We start from the raw sequence: 22899 nt of genomic DNA, 5'->3' as shown, positions 1-22899 counted from the left end.
ACACGCACAGACATTTCATCAGCGAGGACACAGCACAGACTTTTACTTCGTGTTTATATGGATATTATCAGACAATCCTAAACACAAAGCAGCCTCAAAAAGATGAACTAAAGATTACCATATATATATATATATATATATATATATATATATATATATATATATATACACACACACACACACACACACACACACACACACACACACACACAAACACAAACACACACAAACATATACATATATAGACATATATGCGACAGATGCTAGTGGCCATGGTCTTTAGCCTCCTTGGTAGAGCAACCGACTCCCATGCGCCCAGTTCGTAGCGGGTTGGGTGGCATAGGACAGGCGGGGTTGCATTGGTGCCGTAACCCGGATGGGAGTGAGGTTTAGGGAGTGAGTGTAACGGAGGCCAACTAGTGTGTGCTGTGCAGGTAAACCTCACTCCTCTGACCTCTAAAGCTGCTATAGCAAGAGTCGCTAGAGACCATGGTCTTTAGCCTCCTTGGTAGAGCAACAGACTACCATGCTGAAGGTTACACAAGCTGCGGTTGTCGTTGACAAAATTAACTGCATTCCTATTCTGTACATCTGGGTCAACTATTAATTCATTGAATTTTCAGAAATGGTACTATATTGTGATATATCGTAATCAGGATATCACATTTTACTTCTAGCATGGTCAAAAGCATACACAAACTCACAATATGCCTCAATTTATTGTCCTACTCTATACACTAGGCCTGTCACGATACCTATTTTATGTTTAACGATATATTGCACCAAAATATATTGCAATAAACCATATTATTGTCATTTTAAGCACCCATTTTATAATGCCAGAATGATAATATAATATCATCACAATCTTTCAAAGTACACATCATTTATTCCTAAGAACATTTCATATAATTATGGTCATTTTAACAGTTTATTAATGAGGTATTAGAATCAGAATGTGAAAACACATATTCTAAATAAACAATAATAGATGTAAACAAAACAGTGAAAGGTAAAGCGTAACTGAGGCTGCGATATCTGCTACCAGATCTATTTCCAGCTGTCAGACACCCACAAGTAAATATAATAGTTATTTTTATTTTCGTAAATACTATAGTGTTTTATTAACCATACTGACAATGACACCTCCAATAGAGATAGAGATGTTGCACAATTGGATTTTTTGTATGGGCGATATATATTGCATCACCAAAAACGCTTGACGACAAATCATGTGTTGTGCCTTAAGTCTTTATGTTAATTATTGTGACAGGCCTACTATACACACATTCCTATAAACCTGTAGTTACGGGTGTTTCGGTTAAAAAAAACACAATGAAGATTTAACTAAAACCATCATAATAATTAATCTAACATTCCTTTCGTTTATGCCATTGCCACTGTCACTAGTCATTCATCATTACCCACAACAGCGTACTGCACCAGTTCATATGCAAATTAGCCTGCCCCTGATTGGCTTCTTACTTTCTTATAACCCAATCAGAGAGCCTGTAACTGAAGCAGTGATGTTGCTTCAGGTATTTATAGATCTGCATGTGTTTTAGTCTGCAAATCCTGCTCTCCTTTGTGACATAAGCAGACACTAATGCATGAGTGAGAGAGGGTAAACTCTGACTTCCTGTCGTTTGAACCATTACTTCCTGAAAGTAGCACCCAAGATGCATTTCTAAGAAAACATGCCAAGAAACGGCATCAGACACACGCGATTGTGAGTCAGCAGACACTCCGAGTCTTAACTTCATGACAAACCACCAACAAAAAAAACACTGCACTTAAATTAGAGACGTACAGAATCCAGCGCTGCTCTCAGAGATCAAAACAATAGGGCTGTACAATATATCGCTATTGTGATACGTATCGCAGACGTTCTGACGATCTGAAAAAAGGGAGGGGGGGTGTATGAGGAGGCATGTAGAGATAACGCAAACTCTAAATCAAGTAATTTTAGCATGTCAAAGTCATATTTATGTGTATAAAATATACTTTCCCAACAATAAAATTGTGGCTAGTGAAAATGGTGAGTGGCTAGTAATGTTGGAAAACTACTAGCCACATTGGCTGTAGGGTAACAATATACCGGTATGACGTTTACCACGATTTGAACGTGCACGATTATCATACCATGAACAATTGCATATCAACGGTTTTAACCCTTAAAGACCGAGACAGCCGCCCGCGGCTAAACATAAGTATTGCTCTTAAAAGTTTAATAACTTTTGATCCGCTGATCCGATTCCTACAATTCAAAGATTGCCATAAAGAAGAGAATCTCAGCTTTCCAGTGCTGTATCTCATAACATTCGCGGCTCCGGAGGCTCCGGAATCAGTGCGGTTACGTCATCAAAATTTGACAACGCTGATTTGACAAAGAAACGCTCGTCACTGTGTCTCCGGACAAACCAGACACGATACATTGATGCATTGTCCCTCCTCCATGCCCAGATTGGTTCAAACTCGCTATATCACAACCAATAAGCATAGGTTTCACTTTTGTTTGTGGACCAACACTGAGCTTTTTGAACAACACAGAATGAGAGAAAGGCATACATTTATGCGCGGCTAAATAAAACGCAAAAAAAAAAAAAGTTTTGCATGAAATAATTCTCATACTAAGTACTTTTGCATGCACAGCAGCACAGAAACATGACAAAACAGTGACACAGCAAAGACGAACTGCTGCTCTTGCTGTTTTCAAAAGACGCAAATGAAGGTGCAGCTGTTTGTCTGCATTGCAGACAACCACATCCAAATCCATATCCACAGACAACCATATCCATGCTGGCACATGAAACCTAAGGATGTTCCATATTGAATCTAGTTTCGTTATGTAACTATTTATAGTATAGTAAATATTTATATCTATTTTTTTACTGAGGATTTGCACCATGTTTATTTGGACTTTGACACATTATTTATTATTTTTTTATTTGTTCATTGTACAAGTGGACACATTCTCTCACCTCAGCGGTCAAGATAAGGTCCTGAAAATCTCAACATGCTTACATTTCTTCATCACAACCTAGACTGAAAAAAAACAACGCTTTAAATACATGTTTACAGCCATAAACTTGGTATTGCACTTTTGGTCTCCCATTTATCCTGCTTATAAGGAAGGACAGTTTAAGTTTATTTTTGTCTAATCTTAAAAGACCCGGCTTGTTTATTCCTTCTAATTTAATTTATTAAAATGGGAGATTTTTCAGTTTATTTTTATAAAAGACTTCTATAGTTCTATTAAAATGGTTCTTTCAAAAGTTTGTTGAAATAAAACCTTTGTTCAGTCAGAAAACGTGTTCTTATTCTTTTCAGGGTCTTTGCTATGAGAATTACTATTTAATACCGTATACCGTGAAACCGTCAAACCATGGTATTGTTTTAGACTATTATCATACCGTAAAAAATTCATACCGTTACAATCCTACTTGGCTGGTGGTCAAAAAAGTTAATGTTAAGCCCTGGTTGTAATAATACAAATTACAATTGGACTAGTGAAATAAATAACTACAACACCATGAAAACCAAGCAACAACAACAAACAAATTATTTAAATGAGCATTGGATGTAGTGGTACATGGACATGAGAAAAATAAGACCCTTGCAAAAATATTTAGGACTTAGAAGAGCGAATTTAGGACTTTTTAAGGCCTAAAATTTAGATTTTTAAAATTTAGACCCAGTGGAAACTCTGATTATAGAATGAAAACCAAAGAAACCAAACCAAACCAAAATAAAACCAAAGATCAAAACCTGGTGTCAGGTGCAAACATTCATCAGTCAGCAAAAGGTTCATTAAGCTTTAGCAAACACCACCAACAAAACACACTCAGGCTAACATCATCTCCTCTCCACATATATTTCACCTTTTCTTCAACATTTACTTTCAGTTCATTTTGTTTTCCATTTCCAATGAATCTCCCTTTTTCTCCCTACATTGCGTCACTTCAGCTGCACTTCCTGTCAACAAACCGAACGCCTTACCTCAGCAAAATCCTCTAATAATTACTCTCAAAAGTTCTCTCTCATCATAAAGAGGCCATAATGAACACGAGGCTGCTGTTCTTCTATAACACGCTTCTGTGAAATGCATTGTTGCTTTACGAGGAGAGGCGTTTCCCAGACAGAATCTGAATTACATCTCACAACATCTGAGAATGTGATCTGATTTGAATGGCTCAGTCACAAACGCTGATTCTTCTACTGAGAAGTGTAGTTACTCTAAGTTATGAGGTGCTATTAGAGCTGCACGATTCAGGCTAAAATGAGAATCGCAATTTTTTTTTTTTGCCTAAAATAAAGATCAGGATTTTCTCACGATTCTGTAGATGTAAAATCAAGGTTAATATGAGTGGGCTATTATTATTCGCAAACTTGTGGTAAAACAGCAGTAGGCTTTGTGTAGCTGTACTGTTGGTTAAAATGCTAAATGTTGTATAGACTTGGAATGGTGGACTTGAACAGACTTTAGATTTGTCCTGGTCATTAATGCTGATGATGATTCTGATGTTGAATTATTGTGTTTGAGACATATGCGTACAATCTGTCATTTTCTGCTTAAAATCTGTCACTGACGTGATTTTCGTGAAAACAGACGACTGGGTGGGTATTTTTGCATTTCGCCAGGCAATTTGTAGAATTTTTGGGCTGTGATCAGTCAGCTACATCGGTTTCATTTTCACTGCTATCAGCGGTTCACTTCCCGTGCGGCTCCCAAACGATCACTCTGTGCCACAAACTGAATGTTGTTTACAACTTTATTACCTGTTATTCACAGCATATGCAGGTTCTGTTCACTAAAGTAGACTATCTGTTGGTAACAGTTGACAGTCAGCTCATTACATTACATGAAGACAGAAATGACATTTTTAAGGTGAGTTATATCTTATAAATACAGCATGTGACTCTTTCAACGCCATTTGGAGGTGTCCACGATGTTGAACAACATATGTAAAACAATGTGGAGACTTGTGCGGCCACCATTGTTTCTCTCCTGAACTTGAAAATATGATTGACAGAATCGTAGAAATGCTGGATAAGATCGTCTAGGGCAGGGGTCTCAAACTCAATTTACCTGGGGGCCGCAGGAGGCAAAGTCTGGGTGAGGCTGGGCGGCATAAGGGATTTCAGTCCTCAAACGTCATTATTAACAGTTTTAATTATTTCTTCTTGAGTGAAGATTATGAACAGTTCTTCTGAACATGGCATCTTTTGCCTACTTCTTGCTGCCAGAGACTTGACAGCGCTTCTTCTCACAAATGTGAACCACATTTGGCTTTAGAGCGGGAGCAGTTGAGACCCTCAGTATGGCTTGAAGATGATCATCATTAAGTCTAGACCTGTCTAGACTCACTCAAAACTTCCATTCCCTCACCTAAAAAAAGGGCGTATATATGTATAAACAAAACACCCCCACCCCACAGTCACATCAGTCTGTACCAGTCTGTATCTACCTATAATATATATATAAGATGCAGGCTGTAGCTAAGTAGGTGGCAGGCTGCAGATAGGTAGCTAAGTGGCAGGCAGGGGCGGGAACAGCTTACCTTGGTTCTGGCCGGCGCGAGTTCCCTCCTAACACTTCCCGCCCGTCACAGCGTCTAACGAAGGGGCGGGGTGACGTCACCGGCATCCCCGCCCCTTTGTTTACACGGCGGGCGGGAAATGCTCTCGCTCCCCGCTCCGCTGATTTTGTCAGTGTACAGCGGTCAGCGCGGGCCACAAAATATTGCACTGAGGGCCGCAAATGGCCCGCGGGCTGCGAGTTTGAGACCCCTGGTCTAGGGGGTTAAATCGAGATTGCAATCTTTTTACGATTAATTCGGCAGCTCTAGGTGCTATGCACAAATGCGTTTTTGAAAGTATTGCATTGCATATTGTTATAAGGTGTTATCTTTATAATATACGTTAGATTAGTCAAGTACTGATGCCAAATCTGTAGCTTATCTAACAAAATAACTTACGAAATGAGCAGCCCAAAATTGTGTTAGGGAAAAATATTAAACAAAACAATAAAAAAAAACTAAATTCCCCGAAAAATTACCGAAAAACAAAACATTTATAAAATGTGGTTAAAATTTTGTAGTTTGTCATTTTTCCTCCAACATATTGCATGAATTTAAATGTATTAACTTTTTATTTCTCAAGATGTTCTGTGACTAAAACATTATTTTTATAAATATATCAATTTAATCAATCTGTTTTGTTCAAAAGCACCAGTATATATTACCCATATTCACTGAGAAATTGATCAAAATATTATTTTTCAAAATTAGGTGTAGTCAATTATGTTGAGCACTGTATACGCATATTTAAAATGCACAACACGGTTTCATCGCCAGTAAATATTCTCCTGAAGGCTCGCTGGTGATGCATTGGTTTGTTCTCAGCACATGAGCTCAAGGTTTGAGTCCTGCGGTGTCTGATAGCATAGCCGTGTGCAGCAGGGCGTGTTGCAGTTTTCCACCTGACCTTTCCAACTCTCCAGAGCATATAGCAGCTGTATTTGCTGCAGAAGCGAATCTGAATCTGTCCTGAGAGGGCAAACTCAGCTCAACACAGTGACCTGAGCGACACCAAGCCCCACAGAGAGACTCTCGAAGCATTACTGAGCTGTTTTTTTACACAAACCTGCAGCCTAGTCAACTGATATTGCTTATAGAAAAGTACGGCTGCACAATAAAACAAAAAAGCATCATCGCATAATAGTATTTGCCCAAGAGATGCATGATATTGGAAAAAAGAAATCTAAAAGCATAGATAAATACAATAGAGAGCAAGATTAAAATGAAATAAACAGTGTTTTACGGTTTTACCCAAGCGTCAACCTCCCGCTCTCCCTCAGGAAGCCAATACGGAAGTAACTAAAACTGCAATTCATCCGAAATTCCGCTAGTCTTAGCCGCTCCTGCTCCAAAACAGAGCAAATTTCAATTGAGCCCACTGTTAGAATGGCCAACTTTACAGCAGAAAAAAAGGTGTTTACAGCCTGGTACAAAAAAAAGATTTTGGTTAATACAGCTAATATTACCCTTCATGACAACTGTGAGGGGGTGAATTTTTTTTATAACTCATCCGTTTCCTTTATATTAAGTTTGCATAATTAAGGGCGTGGTCACTTGATTGACAGCTAGGTCTCGTTGGTCGCCGCCACGTCACCTCAGCTGAATCCAGCAGGTTAGCCACTGAACTCGGCATATTCATCGTGTTTCTGTGTTGTTTTATGTGGCTTTACGCAGTCGACTGCCTTTTGGACTTGTTTCCTACAATTATTAGATGGCATGGCATGCTGAGGGCACTTAATTGTGCTCACAAACCATTCACGTGGCCTCCGTTTCCCATGTGAGTAAAGTTATATACTTATATACCATCTCTATACATGTATTTGTTTTATTTAAGATCATTTATGGTTTATATTTATATTTAGAGCTGTAATGCACTTCAGAATCTGTCAGATTGATTAGCTGTAGGCTCTAGATCAGTCATCTGAAGCGTTGTCATACAGTGCTATGCTGGAGTTCATCAATAGTCTTACAGTAACTAACACAGACTATATCTGAAGTGTTTGGAAGTAATTTGCCTTTTCCTCCTGTTGAAAAACGTCATGAGAACAATGTTTAGTGGCTCAATGTGTTACAGCAGTGTTTTAAAAGTCTAAACACTTTATTGATATAGTAAACAACCAAGCACAAGTGGTCAGAACACAAACGAGTCACAGGTGATGAAGTATTAAGCGTTTCTCCCAAAGTAAAGTGTGTCTGAACCAGGTCCAAGCAAACTGTCAGCAGGTGTCTGTAGCTCCGCTCACTCTCCGCCTCTTTGCCCTTGTTTGGTATCCCGCCGTGGGTGTGATGACGCGTGACCAAAATGGCGACGGTTGACCGCGCCTACTTGTGGCTTCTTTTGCGCTCTTCAGAAACCTATGGGTGACGTCACGGATACTACCTCCATATATTTTACAGTCTATGGTTTTACCTAACAGTATTCAGGTATACAGTAATTGAAGATGTAAAATACTCCGTAATCTTCATTGAATAAATAATTCTATAAAAAAAAAAGAATCACTATTTAATTTACAAATGGTCCAAATTCTTATGCCTGAATCCACGTCCAGTCTGCACGCTGGAATACACGCTATTATGTCATGACCGTGACGCAGCTTCAAAAATTCGTTTCAAACCGGAAGTACGAATTTGCTTGAAATAACGCAAAAACAACCAATTTACACTTTTTAGTGAAATATAGGTGTCCTAATAGTGTTTTTAGCAGTGTGGGACACATATACCACTGTCAACAGCTCAAAAAATGTGTTTTGGTGTTTCGTGACCCTTTAATTATTTAGCCTGACATGCTTACTGCTCCAAAAGATTTCAAAAGTCGCCTAAAATAAGATATATTGGGTGTATAAAGCTGACATTTAAAAAGAAGATAATTTAGAGCAGTAATCGTGATATTGTAATATTTGTATCTAAGGTTATCCCACTGTCAGAAGCCTATAATAGCCCATGCACAAGTCAAAAGGACACAGAGGACACACAAACATGACGCAACACACTGTTTTCTCTATAAACAAGCCCAAACCTACATCATGCGTGTACATGGTGTCCTTATGATCTCTAGGAAAAACCTGTATACATAACAAGCAGGTTAAAGAGGAAATGACATCACCAAATAGGAGACGCTCTCGGCAGGGGGCAGATGTGAAGCGGACATGTGGACATTCAGACACTGAGCTAATCTCCCTGACACAAAAATGACTTCCGTAGTAAAACACGACCTTCTGCTTATTACAGACAACCACCAGCGGCATGCGTGTATTTATGTATGTGTGTGTGTGTGTTTGAATCCTTGCCGAAAGGAGAGTTTGAGACTATTGAGGGCAGATGTGAACAAGGACGCTTCACTTCAGTCCCCGAAGCACAAAAGCGTTTCACTCTGCTGAACACACTTCGGGATGAACCCGTCTGAAGCTGACCGTGACTTCACTGAGATCGAAATGGAAATTTTGGACTTTCAGACCTTCAGGAGTGGAATCGATCAGGAGCAAACATAAAGAGAGCTGAGCAATCAGAGAAGAGATTCACAATAGCTTTTATTTTAAGCCCTATGATGAAATCAGTTTTACATGTTTTACTAGGTTTTTTTTTTTTTATATTCTTATGTTTGCTTCATTTTATTTTATTTTATTTTTTGCATTCCATTTTAATAGCCAAACATGTTTGGAAAGCAGATTTATATAAAAATTAAAGCTGCAAGCAGCAATGAAAGGGACCCGGGCTCACCACCGCCCGGTGGCCTCAGGATGATAGGGAACAGCGAACAATAATAATTTAAGCTGATATATTTTTTAAAAATCTGAGAAAAATCACAGATTGATGCCTCACTTCCTTCTGTCAGCAGGAGGCGCTGTGATTGTGCCTCAATGTTGGCAGGTTGATGCCTTCAGGAGAAGAATCTTATGGAACATGCAAATTTTCAGGCAAGTCAGACATTGTGTGGCTGAGTTATAAGCCAAACTTCCTTCTGTCAATAGGTGGCGCTATGACTGACTCAATATTGGCATGTAGATGTCTTCAGGAGAGGAATCGTATCAAACATGTGAATTTTCTGGCAGATCGGACATTGTGTGGTTGAGTTATAAGTACTTCCTGTTTCATGGCGAGGCACTCAGGTTTAAAATAGCGGCACGGACACGCACTTCGGCGAAAACTTTAGATCTTCACAATATATCAATCGCTAGAGCTTTCAGATAACACCACCCAAATTTGGTGCGGATACGATAAAATTTGTGGGAGGAGTTTGGATATTGGCATGGTATCAAACTGATATCAAACGTGTGAATTTTGAGGCAGATCGGATAACGCATGCCTGAGTTATAACAACTTCCTGTTTCGTGGCGAATCGTCAAAATTTGAGAGGCCGCAACAGACACGCCCTTTGATGAAAACTCTAGATCTTCGTAATTTAACATCGCTAAGCCCAAGGATCCGATTAAATCCCTAGGAGGAGTTCGTTAAAATACAATGCCTGGAAATGGTAAAAACGGATGTAAAAAATATCTGACTTCCTGTTTGGTTTGAGATTTCGCTCCAAGAGACTTTTTTTGTAGGTTTTGGCATGTTTGGGGTGTGTGCCAATTTTCGTATGTTTACGTGAATCGTAGCTCGGGAACCAGTCCGTCAAATGTGCAAAGGTGGCGCTGTTGAGTCGTTTTGCCACACCCACTCCAGAAATCTATAACAAACATACAGTTTCATGAGTTTTCAGACATGTTTAGACCCTCAAAAGCGCAATTCATTCCGGAAAAGAAGCGGAAGAAGAAGAAGAAACAGCAATTCCAATAGGGCCTACGCAACGTTTCAGTGCTCGGTCCCTAAATACTAATATGTGCTTACTTGTAATACAATTAATTTAGTTCTAGATTTTTAGATTCCGTAATTTTATCTGCAATCACAGGGCCTGATTTATTGTTCCACACAAGTTACTCATCCTCTGAAGGCTGATTTATACTTCTGCGTCAAACACCGGCGTATGCTATGGCGCTGACGCATAGCCCTTCGCCGTGGCCATCGCCGTCACTGACGTGCACCTCTCAAAAAAATGTAACTACACGTCGCAACGACGCGTAGCGTAAGCTCTGTGATTGGTCGGCTTGGTAGCGCTGACGAGTCTGGGCGGGACCGAGAGCCGTGCGAATGGCGCGACGCCGCGCGAGCGATTGTTTACAAGTGTGGAGTCCCGTGAAGGAGCTCCGGATGGAAAGTTTTGTTTTGTGTTTACCTCATAGTTAAAGTTGTTGCACGTCCGCCGGTTCCTGCCTCAAAATGAGCGAGTTTGAGCCACTTGTACATCCCGGAAGTGTTCAGGAAAAGCAAAACAGCAGCGAAGAAACTCGACACAGAGGAACATAAACACCTCACTGCCAACTAGCGTTTCGGAAGTGTTAATGCAGACCGACAGAGACAGCGCGCAGAAGTATAAATGCACAGCCACGCGCGTTGCCTGCGCCGTGGGTTACGCCGGTCACCTGACGCAGAAGTATAAATCAGGCTTGAAGCTGCACTACTTAACAAAAATGTACATTACAACAATCTTGATTATGCACAGATGAACACCTGCAGGCTTCATTGATGTAGCAGTGTTGTCATGATACTGGAATTCAACACTGAAATGTTCAAAACATCCATGACATTTGAGTGCTGTTAAGCGTTCTTAAGCAGAGCTGATTTGCTATTGTGTTCATGTGCTCAACAGAAATGACTGTGATTGGCTGTGAAGGTCACCGCTGTTTAATGAATGTAACCACAGATACAAGGAAACTGGAGCGTTTTAAAGCCATGAAAGTGAACACTGCAATGCTGAGTTAGGATTACGGCTTGAGTGTTGATGCAGATTTTAACCACAGAGATTAAAGTATTCAGGCACAACTAAATTACCAATTGTATTGAATTATTTATACAATAAAGACTTTGTAGTGTAATTTCTACCTTTACTTATACAAAACCATAAAGTATCCACTGTTAATTTACCTTTCATCTTTGCTTTATTGCATTTATCTTATGCTTCTAATTTATTACATTTGATGCATGATGCACTCCCCTACAAAATCAAACCGATTAATCTAAATGAATACATCTGGTAACACTTTAGGTGCCAATTCTCACTATTAACTAGTTGCTTATTAGCATGCATGTTATTGAAATATTGCTTATTAGCACTTCTAAACTACATATTCCGCATGATCTTATTAGATATCCCTAATGCTACCCAACACCTAAAATACACTAATACTATAATTAGAAGATAATAATAAGCTTATTGAAGCAAATATCATAGTTACTTGCTTGCTTATATCAAGAATTGAAAAACAAATTATCACAATGTCATATTTTTCCAATATCATGCAGCCCTAATCCCAATCAAGTTAATTTAATGAATTATTTCCATGTATAGGCATTAAAGGCATTTGTTGAAATTGTATTTATATTGCAGATAGGGCTGGGCGATTTAGCAAAAAAAAAAAAAAAAGAAAATCTAGGTTTTTTATAAAGTTTGACCGATTCACAATTTCGATTTCGATTTTGTTTTTTTAGTGTGTTACTAGTCTTCTCAAAACATTACAACAACATGACTGAAGTAACACTCTCTTTAAAAGTAACTTGAAAAACCATCTGGTTAAGCAGGGGCGCAACTGCACATTTACTGATAGGTATGCGGCTTCAACTTTTGCGTGCCCCCCTTCAATCCAACTATATTTTAAAACAGGCAAGTGATAAAATGTGGAAAATATTTCCATCAATAAATTAAAGATATTTTTCATAAAGATATCAATATGCTTCATACTATTTCAGTTGTGTTCAGAACTGCGAAACTGTATTTTTTGAAGTAGTAAAAGGTATAATTACATTAAGCATGTTAAGTTGCAAAGAAATGCATCTCATACCTCCCCAAATTTCTTCTCAATTTAATTTTCACTCACTAAATGATTATAGCACCTTGACTAGCCTTGCTTTTGGACACTTTGTACTACATTTGTCAAAACTAAGTGATAGACATGGGAGTCCTAAAGGGCAAAAGAACATTGCAATTACTTCTCACATGCATACTGTGAGAAGTGTAAGGTCTGTCTTTGCAAGAACAATTGACTGAAACTGCTAAAAGTGAAATAAAAAAGACTGTCAAATGTTTAGTGTAAAAGAAACAGAAACAACCGGTGTGAAATGTTCTATTTAATTGAAATGTTATAACTTTGTTTGTAGCTAAAATTAAAATAGTTTTGAGCTAAGAAGTTAACAAAAGGCCTGATGAATCAATATGATGCATAATAAATTCATAAAAATACGTATATGGTATGAAAAATGGAGGGGAGGGGGGAATGATTTTTTAATTTAATAAAATACAATATTATGCGCGTATAAAATGCTAAATAAACTTTTTTAACTATATATATATATATATATATATATATATATAATTTGAAACTTTTAATATGGATAATTTCAAAAATAGTTTTGGCACAATGGCGCCCCCCATGTGTGGCCCCCCTATGCGCCGCATATACTGCATACCCCCTTTTTGCGCCACTGTGGTTAAGGAACATTGTATTTTTAATGGCCATGTCATACAAAAATCAGTCAAGGTGTAAATAAATGTAAAACAAATTCACGAGTTAAATAGCGTTGCTGAAGCTTTGGATAAGAAATATTTGTGTAAATATTGCAGTTGCAGGAATACAGAGGGATTTTTGCAAGTTTTGCTGAGTCTAGGAAAGATTGGCTGTCAGCTCGGCTTTGACTTTGTCTTCTGATTGAATGTCAGGTTGTAAAGCTGCTGCCTTTTTCTTAAAAAGATACAGTGGAAGAAAAGGACTGAACATGGACACTGCAAAGCCTAATTTAACCCAGTGTGTGAAGTTGTGGACGTATAGCAGGAGCAAATACAAGCACCAGATGCTTGTCTAATATAAAATTATATGTTTAGTTTAATCTATTTTTTCTTTTTCCCCTTTTAAATACCGATCATTTGATGCGGTTTACTCCACTGTCTGTATTATGCTGGCTGATCTGTCTGGTTTTCAACTAGGTCCGCTAAATGATGTCATGGTGGCGGCTACTTTCATTTTCACTGCTACAGTCCTTCACTTCTACTCGTGTTCAAACCAAAAGATCGGCGCGGTTTTTCACATGGCAGGCTTTTACGTCCTTCATACATGTTGAGGTCGAGTTTATCGACTTGATGAGGGAATGTCTTGACAATCCACACAGACGTGCAACAAGTAAAATCCTACATGACTTCACGATTTAACAGGCAGTCAAGCAGGTCGCACACCAGAAGCGCCGTGACAAAATGTTGTAATGGGGGCGGGTACTTTCATTTTCACTGCTACAGTCACTCCCCTCTACTCGTGTTCAAACCAAAATTAAATAGTCTTAAAACGTAAATTCGAATTAATCAAAAAAATCGCCCAGCCCTAATTGCAAAATATAAATCTGGAAAAAAATAAATAAATAAATAAACACCGCAATGTCAGATTTTTCCAATGTCATGCAGCCCTATTCACAAATAAAGCAAGTGTGGTATATTTTTATAAAGGTTATACTTCCACTAAAGAAACCCCACATGTCCACTCGCACACAGTGATGGTTTACGGTTTCCTCCCATCACACGGTCTAGAATTTCACTACAACACACCAGGTGACTCCATGGAAACACTGCCTAATGATGCAATATCAGTTTTCCCTCAGATCGACGGCTTGTTTGGATTAGTACAGTATTACTACTATATTCCACACAAACAAATCCCACCAGAATGTGTAGCTTATAACCGTATCGCACTGCAAACTGACTCCCACAAATACATACACTCATCTTGACCTTCCAGTGACCTACATTTTTAATGTCAGCAGCATATTATCAGATATGTAATATAAACACATTCCTTTGCATACCGTCTCATCCTTATTGGCACTGTACTTTGGCCTATCTGTTCTTCTGATGCAGTAAAACCTCTGCAAATGACCTAGATGATCGTTAAAAATACAGGTAAAGCCTCGCTTTCTGTATATACACATGCACAACAGTTATACAGCGGTCAACATTTGAAGGTGATCGTCACTTTTCATTAAAGATGTTCTAAAACTATTAAAACACCCCAAATTAGGATCTTTTTGAATAACTTTAAATGTTGACTGTCTTTATTTATTGTTCAATATGCATATGCATTAACCCTTCACACTGTTCAAATTTACCAACCTTTTGTTATGTTAGAGATGAAAACATCCACTGAGTTAAACTGCTGTAAAAATGCATCAGATTTGTCCATTTTTTTGCATAAATCTGTTAATCAACCTCAGTCCAGATCAAAACTACTAAATGTTTTTTTTTTCAAATTACATGATTTTAACCCTTTAATTGTCAAGCTCACAAATGACATCACTGATTTGGTGAAAAACACACACAAAATGAAATAATTTCAATATGAAAAGTAATTGTGGACTGGATTTGTTTTATCTTTTGATCACAGTTGTGGACATGTAACCCATTGTCTTTGATGCATTGTTAGATTTTCCTTTTTCCTCCCTCATTTATTGTTGGTGGCTTGCCCGATTGACTTCCATTACAACCACATTTGATGGTGCACAAATACTCAGTCTTTGTTTTTGTTTACTCCATGTCGTTCTGAGAGCTGAGATGCATATTTTGATTTTCTCAGACACATTAAGGTGTGTAAAAGTCACTCACACACACTCACAAACTCTCAGAAATTAAAGTACAAGAGCTGTCACAGTGATGGTACCTTTTCAAGTTACAAATTTGTACCTAAAACTCCATATTAATACCTCAAGGGCACATATTAGTCCCTAAAAAGTGCAAAAGTGGTCCTCTTAAAATTAATAGGTACTAATATATACTTTTGCGGTACCAACATGGACCTTTCGAGTACAAATGTGCACCTTTTAAAAAGGTACCACCCCAGTGACAGCTCGTGCACCTTTATTTCTGAGAGTGCAGACACACACACACTTTAATTTGCTGTTAAACTCCATATAAAATCCAAATATTAAGCTTTTTTTTTTTTTTTGCACAGGCCTATCTAAAGGGTTAACGCTGCCAACTGATGATCAACAGTAAAAGTGACAAATTTTACCTCTTCCCAACAGGGAAAACCACCAACAACCAATAATGCATGATTATATGGTGTTGTGGTTTTGCAATCAAATAAATGTGGTTATAATGAACTTCAATGAGGCAAAAACAGACACCAACAGTAAATTAGGGCGAATAAAAAAGAAAATTGATCAAAAACATTGCATCAAAGGCAGTGCTGTTTTACATGTTCAAGACTTTGATAAAAGGTTAGAAAAATCCAGTCCACAGCTACTTTTAACATTTACAATACAACATTTTACGTGTTTTTTTTTCACCAAATCAGTGACATCATTTATGAATTTGGCCATCAAAGAGTTAAAATCCTGACATTTTCTAGGCAATTTAGTAGTTTTGAGAAGGACTGAGGTTGATTAACAGATTTATGAAAAAAAAAACTAATTTAAAAATCAGATGTATTTTAAAAGCAGTTTAGTTTAGTGGATGTTTTTATCCCGAGCATAAAAAAGGGTAGTAAATTTGCCCAGAGAATATTCCTGATTATTTTTTTTTTTAATCAAAGCATTTACTAAAAATAGGAGTCAAATTAAGATTAGTCACCAAAAATCATCCTGCTAGCTGAAACAGAGAAAGTTATGGCCAAGTTAAGGCTCAAAATCACCCCAGAGTAGATGAAAACACCCCCAACAGCACATTAAAGGGTTAACACATTCACGCTGAAGACAGACATTAGTGGGCGTGGATTGAGTCGCTCTGGAAGCAGCCTCCAACCCCCATCCACATGCGCTCCAGGACTCCTTTATGACGTCACAGAATTCCCTCATTCTCGCTTTACCAGTTTCACGACTTCGAGGAGTCTCTCTGCAGTTATTTAGCCGAAGGCAATAAAATTCCCGTTACAGAATCTTCGTTTATGTTTGTGATCGATGTAGATCTGCGAGTGACAGCACTCTGAGCTACAGTGAAACTATGGTAGAACTTTAAAAGAACAGATCAAACAAAGTTACAGCTCCAAATGGAACGTGGATGCAGTTGGAATGCAACAATGTAGCAATTCAAACTGAGAAACGGACGTTCCATTTCAACGGAAACTATGTTGCATGTGTCATACGAGTGATAAGATACTACTTAACCTGCATTACAAAGCATCATATCTGAAAGAAATGTCAAAGCAATTACTATGAACACCACAGCACAGCTGTTTTAGGAAAAAGGAGGCTGTTATGCTATTACAGCCGCTGCTTGAGATCAATCATGAGTTCCTCGCTTTGAATGAAATGTTCTGCTAAAAAAAGTTTAAAAAGCTAAAAAAAACTTGCTTATGTCAAAAGTAACAGCTTTCTCTGCACAAAAAATTAACAAACCGAAATGTGTTGAGGTAAAGTTGTTTTTATTGACATACTCATTCGTTTTGAAGTGACAAGTTGTGACAATAGTTTAAACATTAGGTCTGAATCGCATGTAAGTAGACTTAAAAACAACATTAGCGGTATTTAATTAACTAAAAACAATGTACTTTGATAGTCACTAGCTGCTAATATGACTTCACAATTTAGTATTTGATAAAATACTTTTCTGAAATGCCATTATTAAAGAGAAAGTCCGAATGTGAGAATATAAAAGCAACTTTACTTCAATCCGAAATGTCTGAAGCACCACCATCAGTTCTAGATTGAGGAAAAGTTAGTTATATATTCGCACATTTTAACTTTCTCCTTTATAATATCATTTCAGAAAAGTATTATTTGCAAATTATAAATGGTAAAACAACATCAGCAGCCAACGACTGTAGTTTACAGTCAATTAAACAGTGCTAATGTTGTTAACTTAAAAGCAATTTCAGACCAAATATTCAAAGCACCATGCTACAAAATATAGGTCGGGTGTCAGAAAATGTCATTGAACGAATGTGCAAACATAAAACCAACTTTAACTCAATCAGTTCTAGGTATGTTTGTGGTGGTGATACTTAACCCTTTGAGGAAACGCAGTGATCCTTCAAAACTCGCTTCACTCTCGACTTCCTCATCTGAGGTGTCGGAGCACGTAAATAAGCGAGCTGCAAAAAATTCTCAACTTTCCTGTTTGCAACATGTTAGACTAAAGCAAACAACGAGATTAAACACCTCAGTGTTTAACAGACGGACAGACCCAAAAAAAACACACACCCTGATGCTTCCCTGAAGGGACTGACAGTAGGCTACACACACAATGAGGACATTAAAACACTTACAAACTTCTTCTTTCCGTCTCCATCATCATAGTTCTTCTTGCTTTTCTTGTCCTTTTCTTTCCCGCTTTTGAGAGCACTTGCTGATGCTGAGTTTGGATCCATTGTTGTAATGTAAAATCACTTATATTCCACAGAAGTGCAGCGGTGGCTCCTTAAACACTCTGCCCGCTCAGGGCGTCTCAACCTGCGGCCTGCTGTCGCCTCGCGCACCGCTCTTCCTCCGGCACAAAGAAAAAGGAGGGAAGTTTAAACTCCAATCACAAAGAAACTAAATCACAGATCCACCCAAGCTTCTAAACAGCCGCTTCAACGTGCAAATCCGAAAATTCCGCGCAAAAAAAAAACCCAAAAACACCGCGTGTTTTGCGCGCAAGTTTGTCGCGATTACCAATATTAAAAACTCTCTAAAGTTATGAATCTCCGATGTCAATCCACAGAGCTGTCATTAACGCGTCCGATGAGAGATGGGAAGTCCTTGTGCTTCATGTTAAAGGCTTTAGCTTTAGAGCAGCCATGAGGAGATCAGATCAAATGAAGTTTTTCGCTTTCTCTCTCTCTCTCTTCCTGTGTGTGTTTGGGCAGGTCTGGTGGGAGGAGTCAACGCGAGCGCGTAAACACACCTGAGCGTGTCATCATCACACAGGTGGACAAACACTGACGCCTGCTGACATCATACTGCACTCACAACTCAGGCTGCATTAATATGAATTTATATATATATATATATATATATATATATATATATATATATATATATATATATATATATATATATATATATATATATATATATATATATGTATATATATATATATATATATATATATATATATATATATATATATATATATATATATATATATATATATATATATATATATACAGTTCTGTCTGGTTCTCAAATCTGATTGGCTGATAGCCGTGCGATATTCTGCAATACCAGAACTCCTACAGCCTCTTTACCCTTTGTGTATTACTCCGCCCACATACAGCCAGCAAAAAGCAGACACTACATATCTAAAGTTTAAAGATTGCACGCTCAACTGTTTAATTGTCAGCTTATGATATGAATCCGGAAGAAAGTAGTTCCTCATACAAAATGGTTTTTGAGACTCTCCATGTTTGATTTTGTTTTTATATACACAATTATGCCGTCAAACTGTTGTATAAACGCATTATCACATGAGTAGCAGTGAGATATGGCTGTATATCGGCACTGGTAGGGGCACTAAGGCACCAACGCACGCCTCCCACCAGTGCCGATATACAGCCATATCTCACTGCTACTAGTGTGATATTGCTCATATATATATATATATATATATATATATATATATATATATATATATATATATATATATGTGTGTGTGTGTGTGTGTGTGTGTGTGTGTGTGTGTGTTTGTGTGTGAGTGTGTATATATATATATATATATATATATATATATATATATATATATATATATATATATATATATATATATATATATACGTGTGTACCTCACAGCAAAATGGTTTAAGCCTCGGCTGGGCCATTCCTGTGTGGAGTTTGAATGTTCTCCCTATGTTGGCGTGGGTTTCCTCTGGTTTCCCCCACAGTTCAAACAAATGCAGTATAGGGGGATTGTATAAGCTAAATTGGCCCTAGTGTAGGTGTGTGAATGAGTGTGTATGGATGTTTCCCAGGGATGGGTTGCAGGAAGGGCATCTGCTGCGTAAAACATATGCTGGATGTGTGGCGACCCCAGATTAATAAAGGGACTAAGCCGAAAAGGAAATGAATGAATTTATGAAATGTTTTTTTTTTTTTTTTTCTGTTTTGGAAGTTCCTTTAAGGTTTGCTAAATGTATAAGTGTAAAATATAATATTAAAACCCCTTTGTCAAAAATATCCCCTGTCAAACTACCACCCTAGTTTAAGAGTTCAGACTTGAAAATAACATCAGGTTTACAACCAAACATGTAGAATGTAGATGTAGAAATCAACTCATTTTTAATTTCATTGTTAAGTAACATCTATTTTCCACTCCTTAGCATATACACTTTTTTTATTAACACTGGTTTAACACACTGTTATTATTTTATATTAATATATGTATGTGCCATTATGTGTTCTAAAATAAACAGCAGGTTTCGCTATTAATAATAGACGCGCGCCACCTGCTGGTCAGAAGATCGCTGGTTTCTGCATTAAAAGTCAGTGAAAAGAGTTTTAGTTTAGACAGACTCGTCTATTCATTTATTTGTTCCATGGTTAAATCAGAGCGAATCCATACTGTGGTGAAGCTACATTACACTCGGCTTTTCATTCCAATGTCATTAACTTTAATGGCAGACTTGACGAACGGCGAACTACATCAGTGTTATCCAGCGGTGTGTGTAATTAACAGGCCTCGGACGGTTACCTGTGTCAGAAAAGAGACAAAAACCCAAATGGAAAAGTGTGTGTGTTCACTTTCTGTCTATAGCAAACGCACAGTATTTCTCCTCAGTCAGCGGCGCGGGAATCATTGAGGTTGTCACGCGTTTCCTTGTGAATGTGCTGACTCAAAACAAGCAGATTCACACTTATTATCATCCGCTACACACACACACCAGCTTTCAGAGTTGAAATCCAGCAACCTGCAGGAATATGACAGACAGTAATGATGGTTTGTCGAAGTAATGAGAAGCTGCTCTGTCAGGTAGGCACTGTACACACACATGCAGACGCTCATATTGTGCTTTATGTACGTAGAGATTAGCTTAGAGCCATAACAATGTGCTATTTTAGAAATATCAGTTTCTCTGCTGAGAATAAGCACACAAGGGATGTTTTCGACACTTCCCACACACTTTTTGAAGCAGTAAAAGCACAACTTCTCTGTTTAAACGACTTAATAGGTAAAACAAACACATTGAATGTTCATATATCCTCATTTCCCTACTGAAAAAAACAGCTTAAACCAGCCTAGGCTGGTTTTAGCTGGTCAACCAGGCTGGTTTTAGAGGGGTTTTGGCCATTTCCAGGCTGGTTTCCAGCTATTTCCAGCCTGGTCTTAGCTGGTCAGGCTGGGAGATGATCAGCTAAAACCAGCTTGACCAGCCTAGCCAGGCTGGGAGCCCAGCCAAAACCAGCTATGTCCAGCTTAAACCAGGCTGGTCAAGCTGGTTTTAGCTGGATTAAGCTGGTCATTTTCCAGCCTGACCAGCTAAGACCAGGCTGGAAATGGCTGGAAACCAGCCTAGGCTGGTTTAAGCTGGATTTTTCAGCAGGGTTAAATGGGAAATCATATCAAAATACAGTGCTCAGCATACAGTATATTTTGAAAATGAATATTTTTTTTATTCATTTCTCAGTAATTATGAGTAATATGGTGCATTTAAACAAAACAGATTTGTTAAACAGATATAATGATTAAATAATATGTTAGTCACAGAATATCTTTAGAAATGCAAAAGATAATAGATTTAGGTTCATGCAAAATATTGCAAAACGATAAATTACAAACGACAATGTCAACTAAATTGTACATATTTTTTGTTTCTTTAAATTTTTGCTATTTTTAAAACAATCATTTAATATTTTTCTCTGACATATAAATTTGGATGTGCTCATTTTGGACTTATTTTGTTCATTTAGCTCCAGATTTTGCTTCAGTACTGACTAAACTAATGCATATTAAATGACATATAGCATATTTAAATGAGAGATTTGCGGGGGGTGTTCTCATATATGCTGAATATGTTGTGGAAAAAAGTTTCTGGTCTGCAAAATATTTGTCTAAGTCAAAGTTCTCAAAAAAAAAATGACAAAGTCTGAGATCTCCGAAGTCTTTAGGCAAAGCGGTTTATTGTTACAGCATCGGTAACAACAGAGACAGGTATGTTTTATTATTTACGTTTTTTTAAGGCAGCAGGATCTCCAGCAGAAAAGGAATCTAAAGATGCCATTTTAAATTGTAAAAAAAAATCTGTTTTTGAAATAAATGAAGACAGCAGAAGTCAATAATTTATCTGAATTATTTAGCCTTACATGTTTACTGCTCCAAAATATTTTTAATGTCTCTTAAAATAAAATATATTGTGTTTAAAAGGGAAAAAAAGTTTTTTTTTTTTTTACCCAGACATTTAAAAAGAATATATTTTAGAGCAGCATTTTTTATCCAAGGTTATCATACCGTCAGAATCTAATACTGGCTCATGCCTATTTCAGCCAGCATACAGTAAACATCCGTCATCTTCTCATCAGTGATATGCATGTAAACAGTCTCTGGGTCAATGCCTGTAAAGATCTTCTTGGACACTTTTAATGCTTCCAGTTTGCTGCAATTATGAAACGCCCATGTCTTGAGGTGGTTCATCTCGATGTGTTTTACCTTCTCTGTGCGATTTAATTGGACAGGAATTGCAGGACTCATTTTTCTAATCCCCATAGACACCAAAAAATAAAGTAGTGACTGCGGGTTGAAGGAAAGTAGTGGAGTAAAGTTACCAATACTGCACTAAACATGTACTCAAGGGAAAGTAAAAGTATACATTAATAAACTGCTTAGTGATTTACAATTCCTGAGATAAACTACTCAATACGCTAGGTTGAGTATTTGTAATGTGTTGCTTTACACCTCTGACTGTATGTAGCTGACTGTATTGAACAATTAAATAAAATGTAGTTGTTTTTAGACTGGGTAGTAAGTATGTTTGTTTTTGAAAGAAATGAGTTATTTAATTTAGTAAGGATGCATAAAACTATGCAAAACTTATATATAAATTTATATAATTTTTATGGCAGGGTAAAAAGTACATAAAGGAGGCAAAATAAGAGAAGTTCAGTGACTAAAACATATGCTGGATAAATTGGTGGGTCATTCCGCTGTGGCGACCCCAGATTAATAAAGGGACAAAGCTGAAGGAAAATTAATGAATGAAAATAGGATGTACTTATTTATGCTGAGCAATTTATATATTAAAATGTATAGCATGGTTTTTTACACAATATATATATATATAATATATATATATATATATATATATATATATATATATATATATATATATATATATATATA

The 22899-nt window shown here is 37.5% G+C and overlaps 1 protein-coding gene across 3 annotated transcripts in view; it reads right to left on the bottom strand.

Annotated features, from left to right (window-relative positions):
• Window positions 1–18420, bottom strand: part of diaph1 (diaphanous related formin 1) — a 173759-nt gene extending 155339 nt beyond the window's left edge. For all 3 annotated transcript variants that reach the window (XM_087281049.1, XM_087281047.1, XM_087281048.1), the window contains exon 1: window positions 17855–18420. In XM_087281049.1, the coding sequence (XP_087137175.1) occupies window positions 17855–17956 (102 nt within the window). In that variant the 5' untranslated portion in view covers window positions 17957–18420. The remainder of the gene's footprint in view (window positions 1–17854) is intronic.
• Window positions 18421–22899: the final 4479 nt, after the last annotated feature.

The sequence above is a fragment of the Danio rerio genome, chromosome 14, assembly GCF_052040795.2.
Source record: "Danio rerio strain M-AB ecotype USA chromosome 14, GRCz13ab, whole genome shotgun sequence".
NCBI lineage: Eukaryota > Metazoa > Chordata > Actinopteri > Cypriniformes > Danionidae > Danio > Danio rerio.
Note: the sequence above shows the minus strand (reverse complement) of the source record. Positions and strands in the feature narration are given on the sequence as shown.